Genomic DNA, 9,910 nt, shown 5'->3' with positions numbered 1-9,910 from the left:
CCCCCCCAGACACCCCCCTCAAAGCCCGTACGGTGTGCTGTAAATAACACCTGACGTCTGGAACTCCCCTCTCGGACTTGCTGAGTGCTCTGGACAAAAGGTTGTCGACCATCCGCGCTGTCAGCTGGTCCCGCTCGTGCTGAAGGGCCTGCGCTTCATGGTTGCACATGGCTTCTTGGTGTTTTCATGTGAAGACTACATTACAAACAAGTACCTGCACGCAAGGGAAGAACGTCTTCGTGAAAGGGTAGGGCTGGGTGAGGGCACACTACCACGAAGCGGATCACCAAGGCCTACAGACCAACCGCTTCACGGCAGCACCCAAACGTAGCTACGAACTACCCGAATTAGCCAACACTGTCACGTGCCGCGACACAAGAGCCACACTGGCTCGTACGCCATACGGCAAAGACACTCCGTATTCGCAGAAAACCTTAGTTTTCAACGCTTCACTTAGAAAACTGTCAGTTTTCATGCGAAGACTACGTTACAAACAAGTACCTGCACGCAAGGGAAGAACGTCTTCATGAAAGGGTAGGGCTGGGTGAGGGCACACTACCACGAAACTTCAATAATCGTGGAGGGGGCGGCCGTGCCCTTAGCCACCCAACCCCGCACAAGGCTACAGCCACAAGGAACGCTATGGGGCCGCTGCCCCCGGCCTCTCCAGGCCCCGACCCACGAGTTAACACTCGTGTCGGCTCCCAAACACCACGGGGCTGCTGCCCCCCGGCCTCTCCGGGCCCCGACCCGCGAGTTAACACTCGTGTCGGCTCCCAAACACCACGGGGCTGTTGCCCCCCGGCCTCTTCAGGCCCCGACTCGCGAGTTAACACCCGTGTCGGCTCCAAACCACCACGACCTTCCCGGGCGCACGGGCTGTGAATTACCTCTCATACCCGCACCACACTACACCCCGTTACTTCTCCTTGCACTCTTTGGCGAAGTGCCCAGGCTTATTGCACTTGAAACAGACAACCGCCGCCGCCGCCGGCTTCACCCCGGCCCCCACACCAGAGCCGGCCAGCACGCTCGCGGGTTTGGCCTGCTTGGGCTTCTTGCCCGCCACCACCTTCACGGCCTGCTTCAGCGCCTTGCACTCCTCCTCCGTCTCCGTGTACACCATGCCATGCATCTCATGCACGACTTCCCAGCCGTGGTTGTATGCAACGACCAGCTCCTTCACGACCCCCCGGAACACGGCCTTGCCGTCGGTGATGGCAGTCTCCATGGCCTCGATGTTCCTGAAGCGTTCCTCACCGGGCCGAGCCGCGAGGACGTTGCACCACGCGTCCTCAATGTCCATTACCGCATTGTAGCATTTCTCGATATGTGCGCGCTGTCCACTGAGAGACTTGTTCGCTTTGCCCTCGCTGGCGCCGAAGTCACATTTGAAATCCTCAAGGGCGACACGGGCCCACTTCACCGGTGGACCGTCGACCGCCTGCACGTCAGGCTTCGTGTCCATCAGCTTCTTAATGGTTGTCAGCTGCAGCTTCACGGCGTTCAGCTGGTCCATGGCAGCCAGCTGCTGCTTGTTCAAAATTACGCCCGGGTCAGCGGCACGACGCTCCTGCGCAGCCTTGACATCTTTATCTTCCTTAAGTGCGATGAGTCGCGCTTTTAGTTCAGTGTACATCGTGTTGTAGCTGACCGAAGTCTCGCTGTCAGAATCAGACGTTGTAATTGAGGGCACACTACCATGAAGCGGATCACCAAGGCCTACAGACCAACCGCTTCACGGCAGCACCCAAACGTAGCTACGAACAACCCGAATTAGCCAACACTGTCGCGTGCCGCGACACAAGAGCCACACTGGCTCGTACACCATACGGCAAAGACACTCCATATTCGCAGAAAACCTTAGTTTTCAACGCTTCGCTTAGAAAACTGTCAGTTTTTTGGAGAGCTCGTGGCTTTTTAGCGTGGCCTGCCTGGCATCCATCGTGACGTCCCGCCGCCGGCTGTGGGAGCAGGGACCGCACCGGACACGGTCGTGCACCTCGCCAGCCTCCATATCCGGTGCAACACACTCAGCCCATTCGAACAAAGCTGTCCAGTGCGCCTGGAAGCGACACACTCCCTCGTTCTCCCGCCAGCTCCCATCGCTTTGGCCTTTCAGCACACGCTGTGTCTGCTGGTGCCGCGCCTGCTTTTGAATCACCAGCGGCGTGTGCTACGAAGCACCCGCCCTTGAAGGTGGCAGTGGTGCCGTGGCGACATCTTGGGGTGGTGGCCCTTCCTCGTCAGAATCAAGCTGATCAGCATCTGAGTTGCTGATTGCTGCAGCTGTGTGTGGCCGCTTCGCCGGGGGATCCTCAACTTCGCTCAAATCGCTGCAGCCAGCTGGCTTCACTGACTTCAAGAGCGCAAGGAGGCCCGACTACGGTGTCTTCAGGAACCGCGGCATGCCTATCCTTATCTTCTGTATTATCTAATTCTTCTTCTAATTGTTTGGGGCATTGCGTCTGCGGAGTTTGCTTTGGTCAAGGATGAACGAATGCCCCGTTGACCTAAGTTGAATGCAACAACGGGCCGTCTATGGTGATACCATCAAATATCTTATATATAAATAGTGTATAAGCTCCAATTGGTCAGCTTTATATGTGCAGAAGGCATTTGGGGCGACTTATGGCCGAAGTAATGAACCAGTACGGCCAACTGACCCAACGATTCCATTTTTTCCAGGCTCAGACCCCCATCTGTTATTGTTGGGTATTGGCATTTTTCTTTTTTGATTTCTTGTTTCCAGCCTGGCGGTTCATGAGCCTTTTGGCTCGTCTGGACCGTACAAGCTTGAAGCTTGTAAACGTAAAACATAAAAACATAAACCCCCATCTATTCCGAGAAAGTAATATATTCCAAAACAAAAACACTGGTACTAGCCAGACTTGTTTTCGGGTGACTCCCCCTACCGCCGTTTCCTGAGAAGACTGTAGATGCCGGTCGATCTGTGCCCTCACCGCCTGCGCCACCGGGCATTCCCAAAAGTGATGCATGCGTGGCGAGCATGGCTGACCAGCTGCTCCACTGAATCCGCCACATCCACAGCGTAATTGGAGTCATGCGGGCTAGGTGCTGTTGCCTGGTAGGGGAACGCCATCCACCGCGAGCTTGCCATAACGTCTCCTTATTCTCATTCTCCCATCGTACCCCGGACCATAAGCGGGCCTGGGTCGCCCTGAATAGACTGATTTCCGACGGGCCCTCAGCACAAATTCAGCCACCAGGCGTCTTTTCCTCTCCACCATAGGCCCACATTGCAGCTGTGTCGCCAGGTGAACAGTGAGGCGTGCCAGTGGGATGGCTTCCGTCATCCCAGGTATACGCCACCCAATTCGCCCAGAAATCATGCCCATTGCTTGCGTGCTGGTCAGCAGTGGGTGCTGGTGACGGTATAGCAGCCTCCTCCTCATCCATTGCCGCTGCCATTGGATCCGTTAGCCCCCGCTGCTGTTCCTGCTGCTGCTGTTGCTGCTGCTGTCGCCGGGGCTCAACGGTTCTAGCAGCTTCAAGCCAGGCCGGGTTTATGATGAGGGCTGCCCGGATCACGGGTTTATCCCGCGTGAAGATCGGGGAAAGCGGGTCGAGGTGAGTCCGGGCCCACTCCAGCCATACCGTCCTAGGGAGGGTTGCCAGCCCGCTGCTCTCTGCCAGGGTCCAAACCCGCACCAGGTCCCCTACTGTCTGTAGTTTCCTGCAGGTGGCAAGCCCTAGGTATTGGTATTCCAGGCCGGGGCGGCGGCCCCGGTCCGTCGGGTCAGTCCCTCCAGCATTGGGGAATAGCAGATTTCCCCATAATGCAGTCGTCCAGCACCAGTCACCGGGTGTCAGTGGGTTGGTCCCGATGTCCTCTGGTGGCGGCAAGTGCCCCAGGGCTCCCACAATCCGGCTGATATCCTTCGGCAGGTCACTAGTCCCAAGCCAGGGCCCAGTTGGGTTCACGGTTGTCAGGGCCCATGGCTGGAAAGCGGGGTTTGTGAGTAGGAGGTAGGCGGAAAGCGTGCGGACCCAGGGGTGGATACCTCCGCCCACCTGCATATCTGTGTCTGTTGCGCCTGTATCTGTTCTCGTGTTGCCTGTTCCGCAGCCCTAGGGTTGTGATGACAAAACGAGCAGCCCATACCGCATGCCGGGCTTGGATGTGTTGCCGGAGGGGCAGCAGACCAAAACCTCCTACTGATGGGTGACCGTTCAGGAGTTCTTTGGGCACGCCAGTCAAGCGTCGGCCAGGATCATCCGGGCCTTGTTGGCAGTCGACCAGGCGAGCCGTGAGTCGTTCTATCTCGTCCAGCATGCGGTCTGGGGCCAGTCCGCCATGCTCCATGTGCCAGGTGACTGTCTGCAAGCCATACGCCGACGCCGCCATTGCCCTAACAAATGCTGACAGCGGGAAGCGGGACAGACGCTGCATCCACCGTTTGGCCTTCCCATCCTCTTCGTCCAGTCCGGCTGTGGCGGGGTCACCTGGTTGTCTATCGGCAGGTTCAGGGCAGTAGCAGTGGTTACCACATTAAGACCTCCGATTGTCTCATGCTGGGGGCCTGTTAGCTGGGATCCTGCTGCTGGCGCCTGCTGCTGTTGTTGCTGTCGCTGCTGGCCAATCCATAGCAGTTCCACTTTCTCCAGGTTGAGTCGCAGGCCGTATACCCGGGCAAAGGTTTCCATGGCCTGTAGGAAGGAGGGGACTGATTCCGCGCGTGTCATCTGCATACTGGCATGCAGTGACGGGACTTGGGTCGGACGGTTGCAGCTTAATTCCCACCTCCTGGCTCCGGAGCCAGCATTGGACAGCTTGGGCGACCAAGAGGTATAGCAGAGGCGCCAGGGGGCAGCCCTGTCAGATGCCAGCCTCCATGTCTACCAACCTGGACTTGTACCCGTTGACCATTGCCCGGGCTCGGGTTTTGCTCAGTAACAGACGTACCCACCCACACAGCTGTGGCCCTGCCCCCATCGCCTCCATGGCCGCTAGGAGAAAATTTATGTGTGTTGTTACAGGGTGGTATAGCTTCACCAGCGGCCCCCTTTCCCGAGGCAGTTCCCTGCTTTCCCCTGCGAGAGCTCTCGAGGGGCACACTAATCCATTCACCCCATCCGACTTCAGAATGTATTCGTTGGGTTCAGCAACTCACCACCAGCATCTAACCAAATCTAGCGGATCAACGGCGCCTCAACTTAGTTCCTGGTCAGCTCGCAAGTTGATTTATCACGTCCTACACCGTCCATAAGATGGAGGGCCACTGTTGTATCTTACTAAACCACAACTGGAATGGTGGCGTCGGAAGACACCGATTTGGAAGAGTTTCGCCCGCTTAAATAGCGGAGGATGCAGCCATCCCATGAATCGTACAGCCAATTCCGAAAAGGCGCGGTCCAGTCCGGAATTGCGTACCGTTGATCCATGCTTCCAATCGATGACGGGGCTCCGCGAGCCAGGGACCAGCGTCCCAGTCGTAGCCTGTGCTACGACCCCCGCCCATACTTCTGCAAGTATGGACTTCCGCCTGAGGCGGCGTTTACTTGTTGGCATCCATGACAGCTTCCCGCTCGCCGTCTGACCCAGAGGTCGGAGCCATAAAGATCTGACAGAAAAGCGGCAAAATAGGCAGTTGGAATTCAGTTAGTTCCAGCGAACTTGTCCAGTAACCGCGCCGAGCGAGAAAGGAAAAATTAGACAGAAGAATGTATCAGTTTGGACCCAGATTTAAGAAGCGGAATACAACAACTATCCCCCCTCTAGATGCAGCGTCCTCGATGCATGGCAAGAAACTGGCAGACCAGAACCGGGCCAAAACGCGCGGGAGTTAAAACACTTACCTTTAACCCGCAAATCTTACCTTGCCCGTGCTCGTTGCCGTGCTTCTTCCAGCAGAGGTTTTAGGTCAGGGGTAAAGTTAGCTTCTGGTTCCCAACTGTTGTGCTCAGCCGAGTACCCAACCCATTTGACAAGATACTCGTGCACAGTGCGCTTACGGCGGCGGTTTCTGCATACTTTTCGGGAACGGTAATCCAGTATCCGTTCAACCGCGTAAAATGTCTGCTTGCCTGAAAGCCAAGTAACTGGTCCTGGCTCCGTGACAGTAGGAGCAGGTTTTGGCTGAAGCGCAGCAGCAGGGTCAGTAGTACGGAAAGGTCGGACTAGAGAGACATGGAATGTGGGATGGATGCGCATGTCAGGTGGTAGTTGCAGCTCGACTGCAGTAGACCCAACCATGCGAACGACAGGAAATGGTCCCACCCAACGAGGTAAAAGCTTACGAGAACCATCCGCTAGGGACCTCAGGTTCTTAGTGCTCAGCATCACCAACTGGCCCTGCGAGAAGGTGATGGCACGTCGGGATTTGTTAAAGTAGTCCGCCGTACGTTGCTGTGCAGCTTCAAGGCAAGATTTAGCATCAGTCAGTCGGGACACAAAGGACTTGGCAAACGTCTTTGCTGCAGGCAAGTTGACGTCCAACTCCCGCCAAACAGGCAAGGCAGGGTTGTATCAGGAAAAACGGACTTTTGCCAGTCGCGCGATTCACAGCATTATTAATCGCGAATTCAGCAGCAGTTAGATATGTGTCCCAGACAGAAGGCGTACGTCCGGCATAATTGCGCAACATATCGCCAAGAGTGCGATTCGTACGTTCTGTCTGTCCATCAGTCTGTGGGTGATAGGCGGTGCTCAGGTTAACACGCATGCCTAACAGATCACCCAGGGTGCCCCAAAATCTGCTGGCAAATTGCGATCCGCGGTCGGTCACAACGTTCTTGGGGACACCATGCAAACGCACTATGTTGTCAAAGAACAGACGTGCAGTTTGCTCAGCTGTGCAGGATGATACCGTAGGTGCCAGGTGCACCATTTTCGTGAGTCGGTCTACCATGACCAAAACGGCATCGAATCCCCCCTCAGTTTTGGGCAAAGCTACAATAAAGTCCATGGTAACACTTTCCCAAGGGGCGGCCGGCACAGGCAAGGGACACAGGAGGCCGTGGGGCTTACCAGACAGGACTTTATTGCGTTGGCACAGCTCACAGTTCTGGACATAGTTCTCGGCGTCCTTAGCCATCCGAGGCCACCAGAATTGACGACGGAGAACCTCGACCAGACGGGTGCAGCCAGGGTGCCCAGCCAGCGGGTCGTCATGAAAACGTGACAGGAGATCATGACGCAGCAAGTCATCATTCGGAACGACAACCTGCCGAAAAGTACCCTCAGTGCGGATCCAAAGGCCACTGTTACGGGTTAAATGGCCAGTATTGTGGTTATCGGAAAACCAGGGATCCGTGGCATAGGCAGCTCGAAGTCGTTGCACAAGTTCAGAGGGCACAACGGGTGCTGCAGCACGGTTGCGTGTAACGACTGACAGAATGGCTGCATGCAGACAAGGGTGCCGACTTAAGGCATCAGCAACGTTAAGGATGCCTTGCAGGTATTCCCATGTGAAGTCAAACCGGCTAAGGTATTCCATCCACCGGGCTTGACGACGATTAAGGGTAGGCACGCCTTGCAGAAACGTTAGGGGTTTGTGGTCGGTTTTGAGGGTGAACGGCCGACCCTCCAGATAACACCGCCACTCCTTAAGCGCGTGCAGTACAGCAAGAAGTTCTTGTTCCCCAGTGGTATAACGGGTTTCAGCCCCCGAGAACTTCTTACTAGTAAAAGCAATTGGTCTCCCGTTTTGCAGCAGTACTGCTCCCGTACCATGCAAGGACGCATCAGTTACGACCTCCACACGGAAAGGTTGGGAGTAGTCCGGGAAACGCAGGATGATGTCTTCAGAGACAACACGCTTAAGTGTATCGAAAGCTTGCTGGCAGTCAGGACCCCAGCAGTCAGGAGATACAAAAGCCCCTTTACGTGTCAGATTTGTCAGAGGTGCGGCAATAATGGCATAGCGTTCGATGAACTTACGGAAGTAGTTCGTCAGCCCCAAGAACTTCCTTAGTTCTTGTAAATTGGTCGGGGTAGGCCAGTTCCGCACTGCAGCAGTCTTACGGGGGTCCATGCGAATGCCATCCTTGGAGACGATGTGACCAAGGTATTCGACCTGAGGCTGGGCCCAGTGGCACTTAGAACGCTTGGCAAACAGTTGCTCACGCCGCAAAATTTCAAAGACCAGTCGTAAATGCTCCAGGTGCTCTTCACGTGTCTTTGAATAGACCAGGATATCGTCTAGGTAGCAAACGACAAAACGGTCTATGTAGGGCCGAAAGGTTTGGTCCATCAGGGCTTGGAACGTGGGAGGAGCGTTCTTCAAGCCGAAGCTCAGCACAGTATACTCGTAATGACCAGAGGGCGTACGAAATGCAGTTTTCGGAATATCTGATTCAGCAATACGGATTTGATTGTACCCCTGCTGTAGGTCAATAGAGCTAAAGAAAGCCGAGCCACGCAGTCTATCCAGTAGATCATCGACCCGTGGGATAGGATAGCTGTTACGTTAAGGCTTATCACAACCAGTCATGGTGGTGTCGAAAGACACCGGATGCGATTACACCAGAGAAGGTGTAGCCATCCAGTGTACGACCCGCACTAATGTACGACGTCGCAAAAGGAAGATCTTGAGAATAGCTGAGTGAACCCCGTTGAAAAGAAGCATTGAGAGTTATGTAACTGCTCTTGCACGTTACATCATTCCCCCCCTAAATGGCTGGTCGTCCCGACAGCCAGCCAACCTTGGCTTCACCGCCACACGAGAGGAAAAAGCAGGGATTCCGGAACCCCGCTGGTGACAGACAAGTGGTTGAGAAAAGCATTAAAGCGCGAAGGCTTTTTGATCACACGGCCATGACGAGTAGTCTGAGGAGCTCGATGCGGCTTCGAGCCAGAAGCGTCAGCGTCACCCGAAAGTGTCGCCTGACCTTGGGACTTCGAGGTTGGAACTGAGGCAGATTGACGTGCCCAGTAGTCGCGCAACAAATCGCCGCAGTTAGTTAGGTTCGTTTCGGGTTCCCACGAATCAAATTCCGGGCCCTGACCTTTCCAACGCATTAGGTAGAAACGCTTTTGTCGACGTCCTTCTTTCACTTCTTTATGAAGTAGAATAGACTCAACTTCGAACTCCAATTCACCCTCAACAATCTGAGGTGGCGGAGGTAGCTGAGCGCGACCACCATCTTGATACGGACGAAGGAGTGACACATGAAATACATCATGTATCCGCACCGCAGGAGGAAGATCCAACCGATACGCAACCGCGTTGATCTTTTCCTTAACCACAAAGGGTCCGATAAAGCGAGGCAGCAATTTGCGCACACCTTTAATGGTCATGTGTTTCGTACTCAAGAGTACACGATCACCAACAGAAAGTCCTCGTTCCGAGCGACCTTTGTCAGCCCATTTCTTCATCCGATCTCGAGCAGCAGCCAAGCAAGACTTAGCTCGTTCCAAAGCATTCTGCATATCCGTACTGAATTTAACAGATAACGGATTAGACAGTTTGGCCACGCTTTGCAAGCGCGTCTTGGCCCTCTCCTCCCCCAATTTGCGAACCAGGTGAGAAGCCGGAGTTAGGGGTTCATATCCGTACATCAACCGAAAAGGAGTAGTTCGCGTAGACTCATGCAACGAATTGTTCATGGCGAACTCAGCCATCGGCGGACCATGAGGATTGATCGCCCGAAACGAAATGACGCAACATATCCTCCAGAACACGATTTGCACGTTCTGTTTGGCCATCCGTTTGAGGATGATAACCAGAACTGCGACGCAAGTCGATTTGATATCCATCAAAAAGCGACTCGAAAAAGGCAGAGGTAAACTTAGGATCCCTGTCGCAAATGACGACAGACGGAACACCGTACGAACACACAATGGTGTTGACGAAGATTTCAGCCGCTTTGACAGAGTCAACAGAGGCCTTACAGGGCACAAACCGAACCATCTTGGTGAGTTTGTCCACAAACACATAGATCGAAG

The 9,910-nt window shown here is 54.8% G+C and overlaps 1 protein-coding gene across 1 annotated transcript; it reads right to left on the bottom strand.

Moving 5' to 3' along the window:
- Positions 1-894: 894 nt before the first annotated feature.
- VOLCADRAFT_105346 (uncharacterized protein) lies at positions 895-1,772 on the bottom strand. Its single transcript, XM_002951985.1, has one exon. The coding sequence runs from the start codon at positions 1,637-1,639 to the stop codon at positions 920-922; it is 720 nt and encodes a 239-aa protein (XP_002952031.1). The 5' UTR covers positions 1,640-1,772; the 3' UTR covers positions 895-919.
- Positions 1,773-9,910: the final 8,138 nt, after the last annotated feature.

This window comes from Volvox carteri, assembly GCF_000143455.1.
Source record: "Volvox carteri f. nagariensis unplaced genomic scaffold VOLCAscaffold_27, whole genome shotgun sequence".
Classification (NCBI taxonomy): domain Eukaryota; kingdom Viridiplantae; phylum Chlorophyta; class Chlorophyceae; order Chlamydomonadales; family Volvocaceae; genus Volvox; species Volvox carteri.
This window is presented reverse-complemented; position numbering and strand designations above follow the sequence as displayed.

Bases quoted from the DNA above. Each gene is read 5' to 3' on its own strand.
- VOLCADRAFT_105346 (XM_002951985.1), bottom strand. From the start codon at position 1,639: ATGTACACTGAACTAAAAGCGCGACTCATCGCACTTAAGGAAGATAAA.